Here is a 26,947-nt window from a genome sequence, read left to right on the forward strand (position 1 = left end):
AAACTTCTATATCAAATGGATATTGATCAAACACCTAGCTTCAGACTTTTTAGAATCATATAGTAGAGTTTTATTCCGTTACTATATCAGTAATAAACAATATTTTTAGCAAGTTTTAATAAAACTACACTGGTTGTGATATCTGTTTCATATAATACCAGTATTTTACACATAATAACAACCGATAAGTTATTTTCCATATCATTATGTTAAACATTACAAATACCTTGGAAATAGAATATATTGTACATAAATTAATATTACAACAATTGACAATCTTATAACTTATACATATGTAAGTTATATAAATTATAGACACACATACGTACATATCATTATGTGACATATCAGTTAGGCAATAACATTGTATCTTTAGAATGTTAGCACCACATTGTAGGTACTACAATCTTGTATATATAATGATTTCTTTTATTACATAATAAATATATATTAAAAAAATAATAATATATATAGTTGTAGTTCATTGAATTCTGTTTATAATGTTAGTGTTTAAAATCTAATATTTCTGATAAATTTTATATATTCCTATAAAAAAGAAATATATATTTATTATTAAAAAATAAAATATAAAATAGTATTAATATTTTAATGGATTTAATGCTCTTTATGGAAAACATAACTATCTTATTTAAAAATTTGTTTTATAAAATGATTTAAAATATCCATTTCCATCTGAACCTAAATATTCAGGCCAATTCTGATGCAAAGATATATTTTTGCAACTTTGATTGGGTAACATATCTTCTGGACACATACATTCTAATTTCATCCTATATATTGTCATTTGTCCCAGGGAAATTTTTAAATCTTTTTTGTTGCTCGTTTCCAGATTTGCTTTATAATTGATACCTCGTTCACCTAAACATTCTTTAATAATATCATCATTTTGTTTATACTGAAAATTTTTTTCGGAAAGCAATGTTTTCCAATGAATACAATTAAAATCTTCTTGAACTAATATTACAGATGCCTCAGAAGACGGTAACCAAAATGTAGAGAATACTAAATCAATAGAACTTATTCCTTCTGTTTTTAAAATAGATGGTAATAATATTCCAGTTGGTGGTTGTTTTTGTATACCATGTACTGAATACATTTGATTGTTAGCTTTTATATCCCGCTTTTTTTTTTGTTTTTTTAATTTTGATCCAGATTTATATTCTAATTTTAATTTTAAATCTATACCAGTATCCTTTTTCTTATTCTGACCTTCCAATGATCTTTGTTTAGGAATTTTTTTTATAGCAACAGCTTCTTCTTCTTCTTCTTCTTCTTTTAGTGCAACATTAAAAATCTGACGAGTGTAGGTTTCTACATCCTAAAAAAAATTTTTCTGTACTTTTTTCCTATAAAATATAATTTTTAATAATCTTATTACAAATTAATAGTCTTACTATAAAAGTTTGATCAGTTGTTTCTTTTGTTTTATTTGCGTCATAATGCAACAAATTAATTGTTCTTTTACTTAATATTTTAGTTTCTCCATCACTTGCATTGTTTTCAATGTCTAAGTTATGAGAGGTTTCATGTGTACTTGTCTTACTATTCGTAATGTCCGTTTCATCATTACGCATCATATTTTTTCGCATAGAATTATTTATTCTCTTATCAAATTGATTAGTAAATTTGAGATTATTGTCGCTTCTTTGTTCTCGTACTTCATCTTCTTGTTGGTAATCTATTGGCTGTTCTCTTTGTATGTTAATTTTATTATTCTCATCATATAACAAATCAAAATCTTTACTTGCTTGTATAATATTCTGAGTCCATTCATTCTCATTTTTCAAAACATTATTTTGTCTACCAATAGGAGTAAATTTTTTCTGTTGTGTGTATTGTTCGTAAGTTTCATGAGAATCTTCCTGTTCTTGTTTGGAACTATCTTTTTTATTTTTATCTTCATATATTTTTGGCGATCGTTCAGATACAAAAGGTGTATTTTCAGGTAATTCTATTCTAACATTCATAGAATTATTATATTCTAATGACTTCCAGTCTTCAGAAAAATATAATGATATACCAGGTGGTCCAACATGTTGGCTTAAAGCATATAAATTTGTAATTAAAGTAGAGTTAAACCGTAGTTTACAAACATCAGCGCGTGATTCAGATATAAAATCTTCACTTCTTAAGAACTGATAATTTTCTTTAATTCCTTCATAGTTTAGACAATCAACTGACCAATATAAAAACCAATCATTCCCAAATCCTTCAACGGTAACAGATAGGCCAGACATTTCTCTACTTAAACTATCTTCTATTGGTTTTTCTAATAAAGATTTGCCAGTTTTTCCATCTATGATTGTTGCAACTGTGTAGTAATATGTTGGAAAACCCGAACCTATCTGATGTTTTACCATAAAGTCTGGAATATTATCATCATTATAGTAACCAGGAATCGGTATACTTATTATTTCAGAATTAGGTACTGTATAATTCCAAATAGGTTCAAAAGTTAATCCATTATAAACTATTATTGTAGAGTTAAACATAGCAGCAACAATATCTTCAATTCCATCTAATGTTACATCTACCAAAATTGGAGGTAGCAAAGTTCCTTTTCCTGTGTTATGGTGAAGTTTTTGTAGTTTCTATAACATACATATAATTGTATAATAATCTATTTATAAGTTATCTTTAAATATTTAAGGAACTTACCAAGTTATTATACATTAAATTCGCTTGAGAAATTACGTACAATCCACCCGATTGTTTTTTACTACTAGTAACAACGACAAAAATATTTTCTCCATCTGGATGGACTAATTTCTGAGGTGCTAAAAACAATTGCTCTGTATCTGGTAAAACTGAACTGTGTATAATATTTCCATTGATTCCTGATATCATAAGAATTTCACTTGAATGAATTTCTCTTGATTGTATAGTGTGTGATGCAATAATATCTCCAATGTCATCTCCATCAACATCAGCAATAAATTTAGCATCATAGATATCTGAGAGTTTCCATTCTTCTGAAACTGATAAATCTCGAACTGGTGTTTTCCATATACTAGCTCCATTATAGCCATTAACTGCATGAAGTATTCCACCTCGACCACATATAATACAATCTTTAATTTTGTCATTTGTTAAGTCTATACCACAATCAACTGAAAAAATAGCATGAGTCGTCCAATGTACCCAAAGGGTATCTCCTGTTTTTCCATTTAAAGCTAGAACTCCGCCAAAACATGGAACTTGTCCATCAAAGTAGAATGCACAAATATATTCTGAAATGTCCATCATATCCAGTCCTGTATATCAAAATAATGTTACTGTTTACTATAATTAAATGTAAATATTACAACTAGATATATTACAAAAATGATATACCTCAAAAACTGAAATATTTGGCAAAATCATAAAACTATAAATCTAAGACCTGTAAATCAAAAGGTAAATATACTAAAAATTTAATACTACTAAAACACATAAAAAATTATTTTAAGAAATTAAGCTGAAATACACTTGTTCAGAGATAAGAACCTGTACTAAATCCAATAATAATATCTTCAACTCCATCACCATTAACATCATTGCTTCTTATCGGTGATTCAGATGTTAATTTTGGAAATGATCTAGTCCATAAAATCTTTGATGCAAGAGATGTGCATGGTATTTCGTTAGATTCATGTAATGAATCTTTAAGATCATGTGATAACCAAGTTTTCAAGATTGACATTCGTCCAGGAATTATATTTATGGCATATATGCATAATATAATTAAGCCTAACAATATTATTAATCCCATAAGACCAAAGCCAGTCCTATTTAATAATCCATATGTCGCAAAATTATATGACCTTTTACGTCTTCTACGAGGTGCCATTAAAGGCTGTTTAACTCCTAAATCATCATCTAATTTGAAGCCATTTTTTCCATCTCTAATGAATACCTCATCATCAATATCTGTTAAATCTTCATCATCAAAACCATCTCGTTCAACCAATTTAGGTAAAATTGGATAAACAGCAGACATATTGTTCACCTATAAAATTTTTATATTCTTAAAAAACTACTTATAAATTATATAATAAAAACGTATATTTTTTTCCAAATAGATGTAATATAATTAATAAAATGATAAAAGAAAATGCATTAACAATACACAACTATTTATGTTCCTGAATATTAAAGGCAAAAGATATTTACATTCGTTATTATATTTATAAATATACGATAGGAATACACTTATTAAAATAACAAAATGTGAGATTCAGTAAAATTAAAACATACTTTTTATTTACGTATTTTTGAAAGATTCTGGTTTCAAATAACAAGCAAATAAAATTTGTTCACTAAATTTTTCAGAGACGTCGTATGAGAATGATGCAATAAATATACATATTATACTTAAGGGTTATTCATACTCATATTCGTATTGAACATTAACATTGAGATACATTTACAATTTTAGTAATTGATAACTTGAAACATTATTAAGAAGCATAATTAATTTGTTGAATATTGTAATTTATACAAATAATCTATATAAGTTATACATGAAAAAGTTTACCAGTTAAGTAACGTTAATAGAACTTGTTATATTAAGAATTTTAAGATACATAAATTTGATCTTATAAATTAGAGAATTTATTCCAAAATGTTTAATTGATTAAATTAAAAAGCAGCTCTTAAAAAAAGAAAAAAAAAGACGGAATATTATGGAGTTATATTATACATATATCTTTAAATCTAAATTTAAATGGACCAAGAGGACAACTATTCATCTTTCCTATTATACCAATATATTAAACTATAATTAAAAAATTTAATTATAGTTATCATTCGTTCCTAGGGTATTAAATCTGATATAATATTTCTCTACATTCTACATCATAAAAGAAACTTGGTTACTATTGTTACCAACTACCAACTATAACAGATTGAATTCGTGCTTCTTCCAGTGACCGGCAGCGTGTATCACCGGTGGATATTAGTTAACATAAAATGTCGTACACTAAATTCAATTTTTCATTTTATATCACATGCTGTTGCTTATCTTTGGGTCTCGTAAATGCAAATGCTCAGACATCGTCGAAGAACTTTTTCGCTGAACAACTTACCGAAGAAAATTGGGATCGTATGCTCATCGGAGAATGGATGGTGGAATTGTAAGTTGAATTGGTTCAATGTCGTTAAATTTGATGGCGTGTCGAAAGTCATATTGAAAACATTTGTATATACGTATGTTAATGTTTCATTTGAAATTGTATAAAATCTATAAGTTTTATAAAAGTATTATAAAAGACAAAAGAAAAATTTTATTGGAAGCAAATTGGAGATATAAGGAGGAAGCTATAAGAAATATTTTATTGAAACCTATTTGTATTTTAAAATAATATATGTATTTATAACTAGACTATTTTGTGATTTAGCTATGCTCCATGGTGTCCTGCTTGTAAAACATTGGAACCAATTTGGGAACATCTTGCTGCACAAAAGGAAAGTTTAAATATCAATGTAGGAAAAGTTGATGTGACTGATTCTCCAGGACTTAGCGGAAGGTTTATGGTTACAGCTTTGCCAACAATATATCAGTAAGATTTTTTATTTTGGAAAAAGAATAATATATGATTTAAAGTTCTAAATATTTTTAATTACATTTTAATATTTCCTCTAGTGTTAAAAATGGTATATTTAGGCAGTATAAGAGCCCTAGAGATAAAGATTCATTAATTGAATTTGTGTCTGAGAAAACTTGGGAAAAGATTGAACCAATTCCTGGCTGGAAAAGTCCAACATCTATTCAGATGTCTGTTATTGGTCAATTCTTTCAAATCTCACAAGTATTGCGGGTGAAGATTTAAATTAAATGTTAATGGGACTAATATAAATTTTAAATGCATTATAAAACAATTTGATTATTCTTATAGGGAATACACAATAGGTTTATGGAAGATTTTGGATTACCTACATGGGGAAGTTACTTGATTATTGCCATTGCTACCATTGTCTCGGGTGCAATATTGGGATTGGTAAGCTTGAATAATAAAATTGAATCATTTAAACTAAAACTAGTGAAACTAACTGTTACTTATATCTTGTAGTTTATCGTTTGCTTGATTGATTTTATATATCCACCGAAACCTGTGGTGCTTCAAAACAAAAAGAAACAAAAAGATGGATCAGGTGGATTTATGCAAGAGAAAAGTATACGGGATGAAGAAATTGTTGAACATGTTAAGGATGATTTAGTAGATGAGGAATCAGAGCAAGAGGGATCAGAGACAGAAGAAAAAGAAAAAGATGCAGATAAAGATTCCAAAACTGAACCAAGCAGTCCAAATGTTCGTAAACGTAAGCCACGTAAAGCTGATTAGACATACTAGTTTATTGTATGTAAATATCTAATGTCTGGTAAAAATGACAAATAATAGCACATTTTAATGTTAATCCATTTTGGTAAATGAGAATAGCAAGAGCAATACATAAATATTTTATGTGTGTCAAAAAATGTTAAGGGTTTGAGCAAAGATGGAAATAATCGATTGTATTAATAATTTAGAGTTATATGAAGCATACAAAATATTTTCAAATATGACAGCTGAATTTCAATATTGCATAAAAAATTTTAAATGCAAAATAACTAACCTCAGGTATCGTTTTTAACATTATAGAACATTAATCACACATAATACTAAAAAGTAAGATTCGGAATATTTTACTGTAAATTTATAATATCATCGCTTCCAAATACAAAGAATCTTTCCTTGCTTGTACGTATTAGATATTGTGTCACAATTATTATTGTATTACTATTATTTTTACTAAACTTTTGGTATTATAAAATGATAGAATGATTATTTTTTTCAACAGCATTTCATTACATTTTTTTTAAGAATTTTCACATAAAATAATCTAAATGTTTGTTAACATAGTTAATTTTAAGTAATTAATATATTTTTTCCTGTACAAATTTTTTATTTATAAATTCTGTATACCATATTACAAAACAACCATGTATTATTTATACATACATACACTGTTTCTCCCATTTTTCTTATTTTTTCAGATTTCTTATATAGTTAAGGATTTATTAGATAGCTTTAACATTTTTTATATGATTGTATTGTACAATGTATTTTCTGCTTTTATAAAACTGCAAATTTTGTATACAACGCTAAATGCACTTCTTAGAAGAAGAAATTCGTTCGAGTTAAATTATTTCATAAAATTATGACTGCAAGTTATAAGTTTTTGATATATTGTAAATTGTACTCATAAAATTTCGTAGTCTTAATTAATCGTTACACTTTCTTTTATATTTTCTAATACAGAAATAAAGATATTAATATAACAACAAACCTCGTAATTGTAAATAATTTTTAATAACTACATGTAACTCATTGTATTCAACTATTATAATGGTTATTTAATACGAAACGAAATTTTAGGTTATTGTACATGTGGCATATGCTAAATCAAGTCAAAAACATAAGCTTAATAAAAATATATGAGACACATTGCATTTATAATATCTATAAATAGTTTATCATACGTTGTAATTATTTTAGAAGTATTAAATGTCTTCCATGCATGTTACACGTATACATGCTTCAAGAGAAAATAATATTATTGATCATAAATATATTTAATTACATTTTGTTGTATTAAATTAATTTACAATGAATATATTAACTGGAGTTTAAATTTCAGACAGATATACATATATTTAAGTAATACTGCTTACATTCTTTGCATAGGAACTACACGTTTACATAAAAACTGTTATATGAGGAAACAACTTTCAACTAGATAGTACAAAAATTGTAATGCTAACTGCCTAATAAATGCATTATGTAATAATTATGTCTTGTTTGTTAAAATTCATAGATTGAAATTTCCTGTTATGCTTATAAAATATTTAGACAAAAAAAGCAGTTGTACTTTTATAAGTACCACGTTTAAATATTAAATAATATATATACATTAAACACATTTAACAATGATATTACTAATTACATTATACATATATAAAAACACTATCTAGTTAATAGTTGCGCTAATAATTTGAAAAGAAATTATTTATGCTTTATAAAAATTGCTATTATTTATAAAAATACATATATACATATGAAACAAAACCAAACCTTTCTTATAACGGAAGTGACGTGAAAATATAAGATTTTATTTTATTTAATTACGCACTATTTAATTACATATATATCGTTATTTGCACTTTAAAAAATATTGTTTTTAAGAAATATGAATAATTTAAGAAATAAATGTCATAATATATAACAAAAGTATAATAAAATATGAACGCGCATGCGTAATTTCTGCAAATCGAAATCGGAACTGTACGCTTCTAAGCAGATATATGAGAGACGCGTGCTAAAGCTAACCTCTATAGTTGCAGGCACGACCACGTTTTGATAGGTAAGTTGGTTTAATTTCGTAAAACTAACAAAGTACGTATCTCTGTATCTTATATGTCATTTTAATCGAAGTAATTATTGATTATTAATTAAAGTAAATGTAAAAACTAAATGGATTTGCAGTAGTAATTTCAGTTTTAGTTGCAATTATATTGTTAACCATATATATATATACATATATATATATATATATGCATACAAGTTCATATTTTGTTAAAATATTAAGTATATATATCATGTTTTAATTAAAATGATTGAAACATAAATTATATATATACTATATGAAATATGTTGAATAGGAAATTATACATAACAAGTAGATAAAACTTGTTCTCAGTATATTTATCAGAGACAAGATTTAGCTCTTTTCTTCGTAAAAGATGATCGCGTCCTTGATTTCTTTATTTTTCATTTACAGCAAATCAGTATTTATATCATATAGGGCAGTAATGGCTAAAGCAAATATGGTTAAAAATATAAAAAAACGATCAGCGAGCGTGTCTGAGATAACTGAAAAAAAAGCAGAAACATCAGGATATCTCAATAAAGATTTTAAGAAGAAAAAAACAGAAAACGGAACTGTGCAAAATGGGCAACCAAATAAGCAAATTACTAAGAATTCATCTAAGAAATTTAAAAATGAAAAGAAAAATAATGATTTAGGAATTGTTCAAAATCCGAAGAAAAAGGAAACAAATGAATTTAGTTTGCAAAATAGTAAGAAGAAAACATTAAGTACAGCGGAACTATTGAAATTGAGACAAGAATACCGTAAGAAACGTAAAGAAAATAGATTGTCGCAAACATATTTGTTACCATCTAATTTATCTGTTGAAGACATAAAAAAGAGAATTGGATTAATAGAAAAACGAGAGGAACTCACAAGAAGTGCTAAGAGGAAACTAGCAGCACTTAAAAAAAGGTTACAGGTAGAGGAGGGAGTAGGCAAGGTAGAAAAGGGAAAGAATGAAAAGCCAGAAATTGTGAAACAAAAACAAATGCAAAATGCAAAGTCGATGCAGGAGAAAGTGGATGTGAAATCAAATAAAGAGAGTAAAAAGAGAAATGCTAAACAAAGTAAAACTCTTTTAAAGCAAAAAAATGAGGAAAATGATGACAATGATGAAGAAGATGAGGAAAATGAAGATGATATTGAGATAGATGATGAATTAAGTGAAGATGATGATGGAACTGATGTAGAAGAAGGTGATGAGGATGATGATGATGACGACGACAACGATGATGATGATGAAGAAGAAGAAGAAGAAGATGATGATGATGATGATGATGATGATGATGATGATGATGATGATGACGACGACGATGGCGATGAGGAAGAAAAGGGTGAAAACAAGAATAACGAACAAGAAAAAGATAATGAAATCAAAAAAAGTAATGTACAAAAAGGAAAAGGGAAATCTGCAAATGTAGAAGAAGATGGCAAGAAGAAAAGATATGTCCTTTTTGTAGGAAATTTGCCATATAAGTAAATATATATATATATATATATACATATATATTTCTATTTCTCTTATGCAAAGCGTATACATATATATTCATGTACATATTCTAATAATTAAATTCTTATATTTTAGTATTACTAACGAAGAACTTAAAAAACACTTCTTAACTAAGGTCAGTGAAGTAGTCGATATTAGGATACCTAGGAAAGATGCAAACACAGCACGTGGATTCGCTTATGTTGAGCTGGCCAGTAATACAGATTATGAGGTAATTTTATGTAGTAATTAATACTTCGTTTATCTTAAGTATTAGAATTAACCATCTGTATATATTTAATTACACATTATTATACTTATTTGTTAACAGAAAGCACTTTCATTAAATCATTCATTTGTTAATGGAAGAAGGATAAATGTGCAATATTCTGGACCTGACAGGAAAACAGCTGTTGCAAAGAACTTTAAATTACATGCTCTGCAAAAGGCAGGAAAATTTGCAGGTGGAAGGAACAGATATAATCAGAAATATGCAAATAACAAGGGAAAGCAAAATATGCGAACGGTGAAAACATAATTGTTAAATCAATAGAAGTAATTTGAAATAAATGTTTAAATCTATCTTCGCTATTTCCCTATTTGGACATTTAGAATTAAGTTTTTTTATGTAATCAATATCACTGATTGTAAAGACTTACATGTTGGATAATACAGATAAAAGTTTTATCTACTAGAACATGTTTAATTTGTTTATGATATTAACCCAACTTGCATGAAATTATCGTCTACTTCGGAATAAAATCATCATACATTTATCGGAACAAAAGTTCAACTTCATATGTTAACATAAAAAGAGATTACTACAAAATTTATATCTAGTAAATATATAAAGAAATGTGGTTATTTTTTTTTATAGGAATTCTAATATTGAATATTGTAACTGAGGGAACTGTAGCTTCAATTTATAATAAAAAAAGGTTAGAAACGAATTTTGACAAGTTATAAAAAATGTCTAAATCAGAAATAATAGATAAAACGTTTCAAGATGAGATAAATAATTCTCTAGATTTTGACGTAACGATTCCATGGCCCAAAGAATTAACAGAGGTACTATTTTTGAATTCGTTGCAATGAGTATTTTATAAAATAATTATAATTGTAAAATAAGTGTAAAAAGAACTTATATCTTTAACACATCACAGGAGATTTTACCTGATCACATCATATTCCCAAAAGAATTAAATTTATTTTTAAGGAATCGGATACAGGTAATTAGGATAAATACAGTTTATACATTTATCATTCTTTCAAAATGACATTTATAGGATATATTAAATATATATATGTATAAAAAAAAAATCGATTTCACCATAAAGTGAAATTAATATCGCAAAATAAATAACAGGATTTAATTGCTGAAAATGGTTGTCTGCGTCGGGCACTCGAAGAGACGGAGGAGAAAATTCACAAAAAGCAAGGAATTGCAGAATGGGGGCATTCAACAATTTTAGGAAAACCTCACGAAGTAGCAACAGCAAAGATCATCGAGCTCAGCAGAAAATGTCGAGAACAGACAGCCGAGATTGAAGTTCTTAAATCAAAGTGCAAAAATCTAGAAGTGCATTTAACTAACAAAGAAACAGAATTAGAAAATGAGCGACATGAAAGGAGACATTCGAAAACTGATGACTCCTCTCAGAAGAGTGAGTTATATTAAAGATTTTTCAGTCGTACACGACATTTTTATACTGTTACATTCTTCCATCATCGTTCCGTCGTATTATGATCGAGATACAGGATGGTATCCTTGACAAAGGTACCAAGAATAGTCAGCCGAAGGGAGACGAGGATCGAATCAAACATTTGTACGAAAAGTTACAACAGACTCAAATAAAGCTCTATGAATCCAAAAATATTTGTGCCAGTCTTAAACAAGAGATTAATAAATTGCATAAGGTATTGTTTTTAAAACTTTTATCGGAAAATTTATACATAAATAAAAAAAACATAGGACACAGACAAGCGAGCGCGCATGCAATACATAGTTTTTAAAGTTGAAAATTTAGTTATTGTACAGCGAAATTGGTGTAAATGTGAATTTGAATAATTTATTGAATCAATCTGGATGGCGAGGGAGAGCTGAACAGATTCACCTGCTACAGCAAAAAATAACGGAACTACAATCAAGATTGTCGGAATACGAAGGAACGCAAAAGACATCCATCGGTATTAAAACGAAATTCCGGAGTTGTAGGTTTTTATTTATAAGCTGTATGTCTTGTATATTAGTGTCTGTAGAACGGAAAAATTTGGCAAATCTTCGAAATGTCGAGAAAGAGAGGCGGCGACAAATAGAAGATTCAGCGAAGCAACTTCGGCAAACGGAAGTCATCGTTGAGGGATACAAGAGGAAGCTAGAGGCTTCGAAGGCAAGAATAAAAGTGCTGGAGCATGAGTTGAATGTTGCGAAAGGAAATATTGCCATATTAAATGAGAAGAGATCTCATGATAATCATTTAATCGAGACACTCAATGTATGTATACGACGATATTGAAATTGATCGTTCCTCTTAAAGTTAATGAAAACGAAATTAACAGAATCGGCTTAAAACTACCGAAATAAAACACGAAGAACGCGAGATAGATATGAAAAGTAGAGCAGAGAAGTTCGAACGTGAGTACACGAACTTAAAGAACGATTTGCAGTCGGCGCAACTTCAAATCGATCGGTTGCGTAGAAGACTAGAAGAACGAGAAATCGAGATAGATAAGTTGAGGTACTTTATTCTTGGAGAAAATTAGGTGTAAATACACTTTTATACAAATGTGTTATTTATTGTAGAAATGGGACAGTCCCGAACGTATGGGACATTAAATCTCGAAATATTGCACAACCTGAAGAGTTATTAAGTAATTTGAACCACAGTGGTCCTCCTCATAGCGCTCGAAGTACATGCGAACCTAACGAATATGTGACTTTGGCTTTTGCTGCTGAAGCTGAAAGAGAGAGACTGCTGGAGTTAATAACAATCCTCAACAGGCGTCTGGACAAAGAGAGAAACTATGCTGACACTCTTTCTGTGAGTCTTCAACGCTATATTGCTTTTTTTCTATCTGTTGCTTGAACTTTTAATTAGGTGAATTATATATGTAGAACACGTTACGTAATGAGAAAGATAAATCGGCGAAGTTGGAATTAAAGATACGAAAATTGGAGACAGAAAGAATAGGGATTGTTAAAATTGACACTGGCTATAAAACGAAATTACCAAAATTGTCGAAGGCTAGTGATAAAGAAATGAATGCTGAACAAATGCGGCTCAAGTAAGCTTTAAAAGCAACATTTAAAAACAAACAAAACATATAAATATATATAAATTATAGATATATTTAACAATTCCTAATGCCATGTAGAGTGGAGTTATTACAAGAAGAATGCCTCGCGTTGAAAGCTAGATTAGACACTGTGCAACAGGACAAAGCTGAGGACCTTGCGACTTATAAGCAGATGCACGAACAAGTTAGAAAAATTTTTCACGAAGCCTGCAGGTATTTAAGAACGCTACATGAGAAAACAAAAGTATCAAAAGTAGTATTAAAGAAGATCTTTCTTTTCAGAAGCAAACCACTGCCTCCCATTGGTAGTCGTTCTACCATTACAGTTTAATCAGAATTTAAAACTTTCGATAGCCTTCTAAGAGTCTAAAACATTCGATAACTTTAATGGAGCGAAACTCAACGAATTTATTACGATTGTACATCATGAATTAAAGTATAATGGTTCCACCGGTGAATCATAATTTGATCATCGACGTTTGTTAGTTCCTTCCGAATGGAATTGTGTAAGAACTACAAAACTGTGTGCGATGATGTAACTAGGACACGAGATAAGGTGCAACGCACCACGTAAACGCGCGTGACATCGTGGAAGCAACGGTTTCGTTTCTATCTCTCATTATTCTTCCTCCTTTTCCCCTTTTATAAAACCTGTGTTTGCTCTAAACCACTGTAAACGCGTCAACTCTTGCTATTGATATCGTTCGTCAATTCTACATCGGAAGATTCATACTTTTCCCTAAAAATTAGAAAAACGAGATGTTTAAAAACAATTCTTTTATTTACTTTTCTTTATCGTTTTTCTTTCAATTACAATTATCGGACGAAAGGAAAGTTTCTTAAAGAGAAAACTATAAGGAACTATAAGACTGATGCACTACTATTTCTAAGTAGTAGTATATCTTTTCCTTTCGAATGATATGATATAGTTCAAACAAAGTAATACTACCATCTTTCCCATATCTTCGTAGAAACTTTCACAAGAAAAGGAAGGTTTTGGCTCAAGCGGAACTCTTTTTTTATACTTTTCTTTAACCTTCTGAATAGAAATCCTATTCCATCAACTATATTTTATACGAAATCTCTATTCTCAAATCCAATTCTGAATCCAAATCTAAAAATGGAGTTTTTTTTTTTTTTTTGAAAACCTAACTGACGATTGACTGCATGTTGCCACGAAGATATTTATAGAGATTCGCGTTAAGAAATCTTACAAGTAAATACATCGATTGTAGCATCTCTGGTGCAGAAATATCTTTCGTAAGAAAATTCAGTTCAGGGCGTTCCCATCGACGCTAAGCTCAAGCATACAGGTGCGAGCTTACAGGTGTTGGCGCTTCTACCTGATAAGAAGCATACCCGTGACGTCAGATCAGCGCTGGTAGAGTATATGAGTGGCACCGGAGAGACATCCACGTCACTCGTTCTTGAACCTCTTCGTTCGTTTGTTCTGCAAAGAGTTGTTTTTTGGTTATTATATTATCCGTCTCGTTGGTTCGTTGCGCGCCCCTTTCACAGCTTCGTTATTCCTCACTACGTTTTCCTCACACGATGACGTGCAACGAGAAGAAGCTGCGAGCGGAATGTATGTTCATGCGGAAGTCTAGCGTGATCATTCACGGTTTTGGGACTCAGGGGTACCGATCAGGTAAGTCTTTGAGCCGCCACAAACTTTGCCTCAAAGTAGACTAAAGATACCGGAAGTAGTTTACTTCAATGCCATTGTATTAGAAATGAAAAAGATGCGATAGAAATTGGTAAATACGTTTGAGGACTGTTTGTATAAAGAATTTTGAAGAAAAGGGAAAAAGTCTTATTTCGTCGAAGGCGCTCATGTCCATCGCTGCTGAAGTTCCTGCAACCTCAAGTACCTACAGCTGGAATTCTTCGTGCCGTGGTCTTTTCATGTGTAAATTCCAGGGATATAATTGCTACTAGAGAATACACGACGTCAGTTTCGCGCTTGAACTAATGATTATGTAACGTACGGGCATCGGTAATGAAACATTTTACAACGACCCCGATAACGTTGTTTCTCAGGCATTCAAGATATTTGTTTCGCGACATTGTCTATCGAAGAAATACTTTGATAAGCGAAAATATCGCATTGTTACGATATCACGGTTAGTGTTCGTAGATTTCGTATTTTCATCGTGATGACGGTGTTCTCGCAAAATATTGAATATAACGTCGTAGATGGATCGTACATCTGATCGAGGAATCTGGATGAATATTTGTCCGAAATAGTAATTTTAATTGATGAACACGTCAGAAGATACATTGGCGTTGATAATGATATTGTTACAATTACCGCGATAACGATGTTAAACGTGCCTCGTATTTGTTTAGATGGCTATAATATCGGAATCGAGAGAAATCTCAGAACGATGTTTTTAATATTCAATTTCTTCGAGCGAAGCACACAAATATTTTACACGTTGGCATGTTAATAAAACTATACTTTTTCGCAAATAAGCGCGCAAATAAGAGGATAACGTGAAACTCATTAAAGTCGGTAAATAGACTACGATGGAATAAAGAGAATCAGTGTATTGCTTAATTCCATCTTCTTTTATCTTTGTTGAAACTAATCTTTATTAGGATCTTCCCAGGAAAAACTGTTAATAAGTTCAGTTAATTTATTATTTCGAATAAAGTATAGAATGAAAGTAATTAAAGATTTCAATTTATTTGATCGTATTTCGAGATTACACAAGTCGCTTGCAAATTGAGCGACGAAATCCTTTTACTTGAGGATTTTTGGTAATACCTGTACTCTGTACAAGTCAACTCTTTATCGCTTTTATCGCATCGTCTACTGATAACGTGTAATCGTTGGCTTCTCTCAAAGGTGATATTCGATATTTGTCGTCAGATTTAACAAACGTGTTTTTATTGATTCTTCTTCGGGTACGCGATAGAAGAATATTTAAAAAAAGAATATGATATGTGCCTGAGCAATTATTGAAGATGCTGAACGTTTCATTATGCAACTTTGTCTAGTTTTCCTTTGTGCAACGAAATAACGAGGAAAGGCATAAATTTTGTTGTGACGTAATACAAACTTAAGACTTATGATATAATTATGAGATTTTCGCAGTTGAAGGCTGCGTGCTAAGCTACTTACCATATTATTCTGTATTATCGATTTTTTAATTATTTTAATCAAGTTCATACGAATACGGACGCTCTTTGGTAAGGTATCATAAACGTCCTAGCTATTGCATGTGATTGATTTAATGTTCATGGTTTTGCCTGTGAAAATCATGTAGATGATAAGAAAAGGAATAAAAGAAAAATATAGTATATAAATACAATTAAACTCCGGTATAATTAAATGTTTGTCTGTTTAAGCAGTTGCTCAGAATCAGTAAAAATGTCAACTGAATAAATAAAGATTTTGAGTCTATGGTGCTACCTTGGGAAAATTAACGCGTTTATTCATTTTAGTTTATTTGGAAATTAGTTATTATTCGTTAATTACAGCAAACGTACTGTTACGGTATAGTTATACGGATACTGATAATTCACGATAATTTCAATTGTAAGTGTATTTTGCAAATGTATAGTTTTCCCTCGATCTGTAGATGTTTGTTAGCTCCTTTGGGATTCTTTATATTATAGGATATCTCTAAAATAGTCACAATTGATTTTTTAACTAAGTGGTATCTGATAACAGTTATCGAAACAACGAATTATTCGAACTTATCGCGGATTGATAGAATTATCGATCAATTTAGAGTGCGACCCTGCGTATCGTACGTTTTGTTATTACTTGAAATTTATCATTAGGTTATATCGTGATCTTTGAACTGATCGCCTTAATTGAATCTTGATTTGCAGTTTAATGTATTTTTAGGTTTCAACGTTCGGCAAACGCATCGGAACGAAGAAGAAAAGGAAGTGTTAACGACTCATGGCACGAGCTAACGCACGGAGGTTATGTTTACCGCGCAATCAGGTGGCAACGCTAAAGAGGAAGAAGTTACTCGCACCTCCTTGATAACAAGCAAAGCTGCTATGCTCATGTTATATTCCACCACGGCGACACTTTCTGTCTTTCAGCGTTTTCTTGCTTAATATTGTATAAGATATAAATGCTTTATGTGAGTCAAATTTCTTTTTCTAATAGAAGCATCGTTTCAAATGTTTTATATCGTTAAGGACGATACAATTTATGAAAATCAAAATCTCTATAGCTGTAAAGAATATTGCTGATAAAATGTAAAAAAAACTCTTAGGGTTTTAGGTGCCACAAGGAAGTGATTTAAACGAAGGATAACGACAAAAGGCGCGCGCTATGAAGAGAGCTATCCATCGACAGTATGGTGATAATAGACACTGTCATGGAGTTGCTCTCTTTGTGGACGCAGCTATGTTCAACGATTATCGACGATAAAAGTGGAACAAATGCACGATTAAAGAAATTTATTTACTTATGTAAATTTTATCGCTTATCGTCAACGTATCATGAACATTCTCTATACAGTATGAGATCTCTTTCTCGATTATTTCTTGCGATAAACAGAAATTAATGTTTTTTTATCATTGAGAACGATGTAAACTGTACATAATACAATTTTTAATTACCTTTTATCTTCCTACATTTATATTTTCCCCTTCTTTACCGGTTAAAACAACAGCAGTTCTTTATCCGGTTTACATGTTTCGCGTTGCCAAAAAGTTATTTGTATCGGCGCGCGCATCTATCAAATATTGGCGCGCATTTTTAGTCAAAGAGCCGAAAATTAGATGCTGTATTTAATAGCCCTCATATAAGTCATAATTCTCTGTTATTTGTTGTGGCTTAAAATATTTTTCTGGATCTTTTAACTTTGAAATTCGATTTAAATGATCTTATCTAATTGTTCGGATTGGAGAAATTGTTAAAATTAACGCACAATGATACATAATAATTGCGAAACCGTATGCAACCGGAATATGATCTCAACATTCTAAAGAATCTGTGTACAAAATATTTAACAGGCACCAGACAGTAAACAAATGTTAAATCTGATATATTAACCGTGATAGCGCATAAGCTAATACAACGCAAAGAACCATTCGCGTTTCGAAAATGCTAATACGAAATCATAAATAACTTTATTTGAGGACTGTGATAAATGTGTACTTATGTACACAGTCTGCATAATAAGGAACAAAATTACTTTGAAAAGATTACAAATACTTATTTGATTTATTTACATTTCGAAACTCTTCTAATTTTGATTCTCAAAACGAGTAATTTTCAATATATGTATCCACGTATGTACCCAGCTCTAGTTCCCAACACTAACAATATTATAACTATGTTTTATGTTAAATCGATAATGTTGGAAGTGATACAAGAATGATAGAACATTACCACAGTTCGTATGATGCAAAAACGTATTGATTATCAAATTTATTTTAATAGATGAATACTAATATAAAGAAACCGTAATACGAATAGAATACGATCGATTGAATTTATTTAATACTAAAGAGGATAAGTAATTTAATATACTCAACTGATAATGTAGATATTTTGCTGCGAATATAGCGGCAAGTTTTATTCTAATATTATTGTCAATATTATCATAAGTCGACCATATTTTCTACTTCTTAACATTTGTGATCTATAGTAAATATAATGTTTATAACGTTTAGATATAATAGAAGCCTAATTATAGGGTTTTTGATTGAAATAATTGGAGATAATTAGAGCGTTACACCTAGGAAATTTTTGCGATATAACTTATGTATGGCTGTATTGCGATGTAATGTAGCGCTTGAAGTTGGCACAAAATGGATGCTGCTTGCAAATATATCAATTTCAACTAAACATCGATATACAAAATGGGAAATCAATTAGTCGGTATTGCGCCTAGTCAAATATTTCCAGTCGAACATTATTTGACGGACCATAGTGATTTATTATTTGATGTAAAGTGAGTATTTTAATCCAATGCTATAAAATGACTAACTTTTCACCAACTTATATTCTGTTGAAGCTTTTCATAACATATTTAATCTAAATTAAAGAATCTTGGAAATATCTTTTAATAGGAGAAATATAATATATCTCTATGCATTTTGTATAAGGCAGAATTATTGAACGTAAATGATGAATCGTGTAAATGACATATAAATTATATTTATATATCCCCATTTGGTTTTTGCAATTAATCTTCATGTGTCTACAGCTTAGGAAGTACTAGATTTTTTAAAGTCGCCCGAGCCAGGAGCCAAGAGGGTCTTATAGTAGTTAAAGTTTTTGCTATTCATGATCCAACACTTCCACTCTCTTCTTATAAAGAAAAGCTTGAGGAAATTAGGTCTAAATTAGCATCTGCCGTAAATTGCCTACCTTTTCAAAGAATGATTGTAAGTATTTTTAAATAGTATTTACGTTGCACCGTATATTATAGATTAACATATAATTATAAATAAATATGTGTTTATATAAGCTCACAGAAAAATCAGGATCAATAATGAGGGAATATGTAAAGTATTCCCTTTATGACAGAATTAGTACTAGACCATTTTTAACAAGCATAGAAAAAAAATGGATTACCTTTCAAGTTTTGTATGCTTTACATCAAGCTCATAAGGTAAGATAATATCTAAAATTTCCTAAATGAACGAGTTATGTTATTTGAAACTATTACATTAGACAATTATCAAATGTCAGTTAACTATGTTTAAACAATGAACATAACTGCAATCCTGTCCTGAAAGAACATTAAACAACAAAATTAAAATATTACTTCTCATTTGACTATAGTTTGGAGTCTGTCATGGTGACATTAAACTAGAAAACATTATGATAACCAGTTGGAACTGGATTTTACTCACAGATTTTGCAAGTTTTAAGCCGACTTATCTACCTGAAGATAATCCTGCTGATTTTTCATACTTTTTTGACACCTCTAGGAGGAGGTACACAATCAAATGGCATAATCCTTGATAATCATTGTTATATTATTGTTTTAAATAATGATTCATTCACCTATTTCAGAACATGTTACATAGCTCCAGAACGGTTTGTGAAAACACTATCTTCAGAATTAAGCAATACATTATTATTATCAGAACAAGAGCTAAAAACAGGTGACTTACATCCAATGATGGATATTTTCTCTGCAGGCTGTGCATTAACAGAATTATATAATGAAGGACATCCACCGTTTGACTTTTCTCAACTATTAGGTGAGTGTAATATACATAAAGATTGTATATAAGTTGTATATATAATATTATTTCAATAAAATATTTAAGAATTTCATTATTGTGATATCTTAAGCATACAGAAACAATGAATATTCAGTGAGCAAGCATTTGGATACAATAGAAGATTCAGGAATACGTGAACTTCTTGCATCTATGTTGGAGAGGAATCCAGCAAATAGAAAAAGCGCTGAAATTTATTTAGCTCAAGCTCGTGGAACAGTATTTCCAGAATATTTTTATTTATTTCTTCAACCATATATGCTTATCTTCTCTGCTGCCCCAATTTTATCTCCTGACGAAAAAATTAATAGACTTAAAAAAGATATTGGTAATATCATTAATATTTTAAAAGCGGAGGAAAATGAAAAAATGAAGAGTGACATAAGAAAAGCAGAAGTCACACAGAATAACCATTTTGAAAACAATGTGGAATCAACTAAGGACGATTCTGGTCACAGTGAAGATAATACTATCACAGAAGTTGACAGTGATCAAAGTTTTGACAAGAGCGATTTAAATCAAAGTGATCCAAAAACTGTCCAAATTCAAAAGTCTAATTGTAACGGTCAAACAGATCAGCAATCGGACGCTATATTAGTTGAAAGTCAAAGGCGAAAAATAGATTTGAAGAGCGAGAAAAAGGTTTTGTCTTCAGAACCTGTTGAAGGATTGGTTATTATTACTCAGCTCGTTACTTCATGCATACGAGGTTTGCATCATTCTCAATCTAAATTACAAAGTTTAGAAATATTACTTGAGCTTGCTGAAAACACATCAGATGAAACGATATTGGATCGAATTTTGCCTTACATCGTAAGTATTTTAATATGAAATGAATAAAACTCGAATAACTGTTAACAAAGTTTATCTAATATATTGTACAGTTTCATTTAGTTCATGATCCTGCTCCACGTGTACGGGTATCAGCAATACACACTTTGACAAAATGTTTGCATCTTGTAAAATCAATTCCACCATCAGATGTGAACATCTTTCCAGAATATATTTTACCTGGTTTAGCACATATCACACAAGATGAAGCTGTAATTGTTAGAGCCGCTTACGCAGAAAATATTGCACATTTAGCACACATTGCATTACGTTATTTAGAAAATGCTCATTTATCCAACTTAGGTAACAAAGAAGGTCCAAAACCAAGTTATGATAGTGAGCTTCAAACTTTGCACGAAATGGTAATTAATAAAATTATTTTTAACAATATTTATGTAGGATATATATATTAAAATATATATAATTATTAGGTGCAACAATCTGTGTCCATGCTATTAACGGATCCTCAGAATTTAGTAAAACAAACATTAATGGAAAGTGGAATAAATAAACTATGTGTATTTTTTGGAAAACAAAAGGCCAATGATATTCTGCTTAGTCATGTAATTACTTTTTTAAATGATAAGGAAGACAAAGAGTTAAGAGGTTCATTTTTCGAATGTATTGTTGGTGTCGCTGCTTATGTTGGTTGGCATAGTAGTCCTATTCTTATGCCTCTTCTTCAACAAGGACTAGCAGATCCTGAGGAATTCGTAACCACAAAGGCTATTAGTGCAATGGCAACTCTCACAGAATTAGGTCTCTTACACAAGTCTGCTCTTTATCAACTTTTATATGAAACCATGGTCTTTTTAGTAAGTTATGTTTTAATAATACTAATAATTATAGGATTGCAATTTTTCCTATTCAATATCTTGAATTTAAACTCCTTTGTAGGTGCATCCAAATTTATGGATAAGACATGCGACTGTTGGTTTCATATCTACAGCGGCAAGAACACTTAACTTAGTAGATGTTCAGTGCAAAGTTCAATCAATAATACAGCCCTACTTAAAACATCCATTAATTCAAATAGAAAAAGAAGTTTTGTTATTAGAAGCCTTGGTATCTCCTATACCAAGAATTGTTTATGATTCCCTTGTAAAATACAACGATGTGGAGGAACTATTTCAAGTTCTTGAACAAAGACAAACTGCTCGAGCTAAAGCAGTAACAGGAATAGTACCACAATATAGTGAAATGAGTACTTCATTACGGAATGTAAGCCAAAGATCTTCTTTGTAAATATGTTTTGCAATTTTCAAGAAATCTAATCGATGCTTCTTAGCTTTTCAGACGTTTGAGTTCGGAGTCAATGACTGAAACTGTTGAAGACCAATTATTAATAATGAAACCACATTTAATGAAAATCAATAAGTATAGAAATTCGATGGATGCGAAGCTAAGTACAGCTAAATCGATAGATGGAAAATTAGAATTAAATACTATGAAGGACAAGATACGACATCACATAGTAATATTATATCCTGATACAAAAGGTGATCTAGGTCTTCCGCCATTTAAACGATTAGATCGTAGAACATCAGATAGTGTTGGCACATATGCAACAATGAATCAAGAATGGCGTACAATGTTCGCAGCTCAGGACAATGTTCAGGTAATTAGATAGAAACATATGATCTATGTCCATAATTAAATTTTTATAGAATTGTAGTAAATCTTTTTTATAATATAGCACACTGTTAAAATGTCAGATATGACAGGAAGTAATGGAAGTCCTAGTCAAAGTTTACATGGAGGGGATATCCACTTATCACCACAACATAGTTTATCTGACATGAATAGTATAAATGACCATTCTCTTCATGAACGTTCATATATTCAATGTATGTGTTTTCAAAAATACTTTTGGACGTTAAAGTATTACTTATTTATTTATTTATTTTTTGCTACAAGACATACAGAAAATTTAATGTAATTTTGTAGACAGGTGTGCACCTTGTAGATTAGAAGTAAGACAACTAACGTACAGAAAACAAGAACAACATGCTGCAGCGTTAAGAGCACAGCACTGGGCTGATAACATTGCGTGGCAAGCTGGTAATTAATAATTATAGAAATATATATTTCAAGCGCAGTATCGGTACTATAACTATTTTTGATTAAAAAAAGGTTCAAGATTATTACCAAGTGGATGGAGACCTAGAGGGGTACCAATTGCACATCTCCATGAACATAGAGCTGCAGTAAATAGGCTAGTTTCTATACCGGATACTAGTTTATTTGCCAGTAGCTCTGCAGATGGATGCATAAAGATATGGGATGCAAGTAGAATGGAAGGTCGAAATATCGCTAATCGTTCTAGGTAAGAACTTTATATAATGTGCTATCAGACTAAGTGTAATGTATCTTGTATTTTAATTCCATTAGGCAAACTTACATGCATAGAGGTGGTCCTCTAGTTGGCTTAGCTATATGTGATCAGGGACAATCATTAGCAAGTTCTGCTAGCCAATCAGGCACTGTATTTGTTTTACGAATTGAATCAAATTCTAGTAAAATGAGCGTTATCGGTACCAGACAGTTAGATCTTCAGGTGATTATACGTTACTTACTTTATATTTTCGGATTTTTAAATAAATTAATACTGGAACCTTGAATTATTGTATTTAGGAAGAGGGATGTGCAGTTGATTTACAGTATTTAGACTCTGGTTCACAATCAGTCCTTGTTTATGCATCACTTTATGGTTCATTGGTAGGGTGGGATTTAAGGTGTCCTGGTACAACATGGCGTTTAGAAAATGACCTAAAACACGGAGTAATTACCTCATTTTGTGTAAACAATTATCAACAATGGTTGACCCTTGGTACAAGTTCTGGCGTACATACTTGCTGGGACTTGCGGTTTCAATTACCAATAACCAGTATTAAACACCCTACAAGTAAATTTACTATTGTTTTAAATTCGTATAGAATAAAATGTATTGCATCAAATAATCCTCGAACTTTATAAAATCTAATTGACTTTAGATGCAAGGGTGAGGAAGGTAATTACTCATCCCACAGAACATTCCTGGATTATTTCGGCTGTTCAAGGAAACAACGAAATTTCAATGTGGAATCTCGAAACTGATTTTCGTCAAATGGTTCTCTGGGCGTCAAGTGCACCTCCACTTAGTCACTCGCAAGGTGGTCATAGTGTATGTGCAATGTATTCTGGATGTATCGATCGCTCAGGCTTCTTGTTAGCTGGTGGTACTGATATGAGATTGCGTTTTTGGGACTTAAACACACCCAACGAATCGTATGTTGCATTGCCTGCTGCTAATGATGTCACTCCTCCAAATTCATTGGCATATGAGTTAGTATTTGTAATAGAATTTGTTTAAAATAACACTGTTTACATATTATGACTAATGGAATATGATTTACATATATTTTCACATTTTACAGACAACGTTTAATCGATGGAACCAATGTCGTTCAAGAAGTCTTAGCTGGAGGTGGTCCAACTCCATCATCCGGAGGAGGAAGCAGTATTAGAACAAGAAACTCCGAAGAAGGTGGCCAAGGTCCAGAAACTCCACCATCTGGACATCACGACACTATTTCCGCCGTAGCTATGTCTAACACGTGTATTCTTACTGGTAGTACAGATGGATTAATACAAGTTTGGAAATGATTGTTTTCCATTTCATCGTGTCACGTTACAAAGTTGCACGCATTGTACAAATTTTTTTAATGTATCGCAGATTTATTCTGGGGAAAACATTTTGACCAGACATCGAGATTTTTATGACCGAACTTGCGTGCTACAGTAATACTGTGATTTTATTTGTACATAATATGTAATATATAGATAACGTATATAAGCTCATCGATAGTGATAATTATAATATATAATGCATTTCTTAAATGGAACGTAAGATTTAAGTTACTTTAATACAGCGATGATTCTTGTGAGATATAAATGATTTATTTTTCTACGTAAAATAGAAAGGAGAAAGAGAGCTTGTTGTACTGTAATATACAAAGGCGGTAAATCAATGACATTTAGTTTTACATAGCGTAATAACAACAACTAATCATGTGGACATAATACAAAGGAAGATGTACTAACGCATACGATTAATGTACAAAAAAGTATCGTTAACAGAATCCCTTGATATATAATTTATACCGGCAGGTATATACGACTGCGTACTTTCATGTCATTGGTTATACATAGTAAACTTGTATACCGACTGAAATACTCATAACCAGTGAATATCTTCGTATTCCCTGATATATTGTTACAATAAATTCATATTTTTAATGGATTTGTATATGATGTAGTTCAATCGTTCATGCTTCATACCTTCGTTGAACGAATTTATCTGGTTACCAAGGACAAACTGGTGCAGAAGGATAGGGAACTTGACCCGGAAATGCGTAAGGATTGGGATTTATCGTCCTACAAATCTCTTTCCACCTTTCCTTCCCTCCTTTCCCTTGTCGCCGTCTGTATTGTTGATTCTTGTAACTCGGTGGTAGTTGATAATCATAATCTGGTTGTTTACCGAAAAGAATTTCAACCCAAGGGGCTGCAGACCCAGCGGCAATCAACAATAAAAATACGAACAAAATTTTCATTTTGTTTGCGCTATTTCGAAATTCTTCGCTTTAAGGGCTAACGGATATCTGGAAAGAATATAAATGAGTGAACATATACGCGAATACGTACTAATGGAGAACATAGGATCGGTGCTATGGATTCTCATCTTAAAAAGTTAAATGACAAACAATTACCACGTATAATGTGTATTCGGTAGTCTTGTATTTTTACTTTCGAAATTCACACTTTCTGAACAAATTGATTAGCGACACTTCCTCCTTCAACTTTTCTTCGCTGTTCAAACGTAATTGACTGAACCGGCAAGAATTTATTTTTACGCAACATCCAACTATTTACATTTTTCTTTTCTTTTTTTTTTTCTTTTTTTCAGACTTACGAAAGAATTTGAGCTGTACTCGCGGTAAGAAGTACACTCTCGCAATGAAGTGATGCTGGATGCTTGCTGCTGTTTTATAGACCAACACGATCCTACCACCCGGCAAAAAAATATATTGAATGGTGTACTTGTAAACACGTATACATTTACACATTTACTTCTCATTGTTTCATATTATACTGTCCACAGAAATTGACGAGTTCCGTTTGATTTTTTTTTTTTTCCTATTTTTCAAACGAAGCAATTGGACCAAATTCGTTGCTTTAAAAAGCTGTATTCAAATTTAACGAAGTTTTCGTTTTACTAACGTTTCTAATCTTTCGCGTGAGAAAAGCAAATGTCAAAGTAAAGATTATACTTATCGCGTCATGATTTATCGAAAATATTATTTTTCACTGATTAGTTCATGTCACCATAGAATTTTCGTATACAAACGACATGCGTCTTACCGTCGCATTGAACTTGGAGAAGGCTTTATCTGCTTATTGTTTGATGTGAATTACAACAAATTTCGCATTCACGGCTCGTATCATCTTTTTTCGTATTCTACGTGTGTACAAATTCTTTCACAATAAAATACGAGATAATATAAGGGATACCGACTAATTATAGATACTCGTTTACGTGGAATGTCAATGCGCAGCAAATGCAATTGCACATTTCTCTAAGTACAGGCACTCAATGTTTAAATTACCATTATAAAAGAATCATTAAAAGTCGATCTATTATTGCGTCCGTTTATTTGTTCCAAC

At 30.9% G+C, this 26,947-nt stretch overlaps 4 protein-coding genes and 1 long non-coding RNA gene across 6 annotated transcripts; 3 read left to right on the forward strand and 2 right to left on the reverse strand.

The window, feature by feature from the left end:
• Positions 1-132: 132 nt before the first annotated feature.
• On the reverse strand, positions 133-4,391 carry LOC117210945. 2 transcript variants are annotated; one of them, XM_033454421.1, is made up of 5 exons: positions 4,258-4,391; positions 3,508-4,009; positions 2,680-3,275; positions 1,416-2,612; positions 133-1,339 (listed from the first exon to the last, which is right to left on the reverse strand). In XM_033454421.1, exons 2-5 carry the CDS (start codon positions 3,998-4,000, stop codon positions 650-652), a joined length of 2,976 nt encoding a protein of 991 aa, XP_033310312.1. In that variant the 5' UTR covers positions 4,001-4,009; positions 4,258-4,391; the 3' UTR covers positions 133-649. The 2 variants fall into 2 exon arrangements, with proteins under 2 accessions (XP_033310312.1, XP_033310313.1); XM_033454422.1 differs by lacking the exon at positions 4,258-4,391 and adding an exon at positions 3,355-3,403 and having other exon boundaries at positions 3,508-3,585.
• Positions 4,392-4,880: 489 nt separating this feature from the next.
• Positions 4,881-10,598, forward strand: LOC117210920 (glutamic acid-rich protein-like). The gene is made up of 9 exons (XM_033454372.1): positions 4,881-5,135; positions 5,400-5,561; positions 5,645-5,819; positions 5,898-5,999; positions 6,072-6,341; positions 8,378-8,403; positions 8,821-9,888; positions 9,998-10,133; positions 10,233-10,598. The coding sequence occupies exons 1-9, from the start codon at positions 4,972-4,974 to the stop codon at positions 10,437-10,439; spliced, it is 2,310 nt and encodes a 769-aa protein (XP_033310263.1). The 5' UTR covers positions 4,881-4,971; the 3' UTR covers positions 10,440-10,598.
• A 1,278-nt stretch (positions 10,599-11,876) lies between these two features.
• Positions 11,877-13,929, forward strand: LOC117210923. The gene is made up of 6 exons (XM_033454376.1): positions 11,877-12,396; positions 12,461-12,639; positions 12,705-12,942; positions 13,017-13,186; positions 13,277-13,411; positions 13,481-13,929. Exons 1-6 carry the CDS (start codon positions 12,136-12,138, stop codon positions 13,527-13,529), a joined length of 1,032 nt encoding a protein of 343 aa, XP_033310267.1. The 5' UTR covers positions 11,877-12,135; the 3' UTR covers positions 13,530-13,929.
• Positions 13,930-18,958: 5,029 nt separating this feature from the next.
• On the forward strand, positions 18,959-25,523 carry LOC117210959 (phosphoinositide 3-kinase regulatory subunit 4). The gene is made up of 17 exons (XM_033454442.1): positions 18,959-19,128; positions 19,384-19,564; positions 19,648-19,791; positions 19,965-20,119; positions 20,199-20,389; positions 20,484-21,223; positions 21,295-21,603; positions 21,673-22,056; positions 22,139-22,462; positions 22,530-22,859; positions 22,938-23,088; positions 23,189-23,302; positions 23,375-23,567; positions 23,633-23,798; positions 23,876-24,146; positions 24,235-24,565; positions 24,658-25,523. The coding sequence occupies exons 1-17, from the start codon at positions 19,037-19,039 to the stop codon at positions 24,884-24,886; spliced, it is 4,305 nt and encodes a 1,434-aa protein (XP_033310333.1). The 5' UTR covers positions 18,959-19,036; the 3' UTR covers positions 24,887-25,523.
• On the reverse strand, positions 25,159-26,781 carry LOC117210966. The gene is made up of 3 exons (XR_004488182.1): positions 26,645-26,781; positions 25,993-26,287; positions 25,159-25,884 (listed from the first exon to the last, which is right to left on the reverse strand). It is a non-coding gene; the product is annotated as an uncharacterized LOC117210966 (long non-coding RNA).
• Between the last annotated feature and the right edge of the window lie 166 nt (positions 26,782-26,947).

The sequence above is a fragment of the Bombus bifarius genome, unplaced genomic scaffold (assembly GCF_011952205.1).
Source record: "Bombus bifarius isolate JDL3187 unplaced genomic scaffold, Bbif_JDL3187 scf7180000008213, whole genome shotgun sequence".
Lineage (NCBI taxonomy): Eukaryota > Metazoa > Arthropoda > Insecta > Hymenoptera > Apidae > Bombus > Bombus bifarius.

Excerpts from the sequence above, each read along its gene's own strand:
- LOC117210945 (XM_033454421.1), bottom strand. The coding sequence starts at position 4,000 with ATGTCTGCTGTTTATCCAATTTTACCTAAATTGGTTGAACGAGATGGT. Across the intron at positions 3,276-3,507 it reads TATTATTGGATTTAGTACAG|GACTGGATATGATGGACATT; the intron begins GTTCTTATCTCT and ends TTTGATATACAG. Across the intron at positions 1,340-1,415 it reads CAACTGATCAAACTTTTATA|GATGTAGAAACCTACACTCG; the intron begins GTAAGACTATTA and ends AATTTTTTTTAG.
- LOC117210920 (XM_033454372.1), top strand. The coding sequence starts at position 4,972 with ATGTCGTACACTAAATTCAATTTTTCATTTTATATCACATGCTGTTGC. Across the intron at positions 5,136-5,399 it reads GGAGAATGGATGGTGGAATT|CTATGCTCCATGGTGTCCTG; the intron begins GTAAGTTGAATT and ends TTTGTGATTTAG. Across the intron at positions 9,889-9,997 it reads GTAGGAAATTTGCCATATAA|TATTACTAACGAAGAACTTA; the intron begins GTAAATATATAT and ends CTTATATTTTAG.
- LOC117210923 (XM_033454376.1), top strand. The coding sequence starts at position 12,136 with ATGTCTTGTATATTAGTGTCTGTAGAACGGAAAAATTTGGCAAATCTT. Across the intron at positions 12,397-12,460 it reads ATTTAATCGAGACACTCAAT|AATCGGCTTAAAACTACCGA; the intron begins GTATGTATACGA and ends CGAAATTAACAG. Across the intron at positions 13,412-13,480 it reads ATTTTTCACGAAGCCTGCAG|AAGCAAACCACTGCCTCCCA; the intron begins GTATTTAAGAAC and ends CTTTCTTTTCAG.
- LOC117210959 (XM_033454442.1), top strand. The coding sequence starts at position 19,037 with ATGGGAAATCAATTAGTCGGTATTGCGCCTAGTCAAATATTTCCAGTC. Across the intron at positions 19,565-19,647 it reads TACCTTTTCAAAGAATGATT|CTCACAGAAAAATCAGGATC; the intron begins GTAAGTATTTTT and ends TGTTTATATAAG. Across the intron at positions 22,463-22,529 it reads TGAGTACTTCATTACGGAAT|CTTTTCAGACGTTTGAGTTC; the intron begins GTAAGCCAAAGA and ends GATGCTTCTTAG.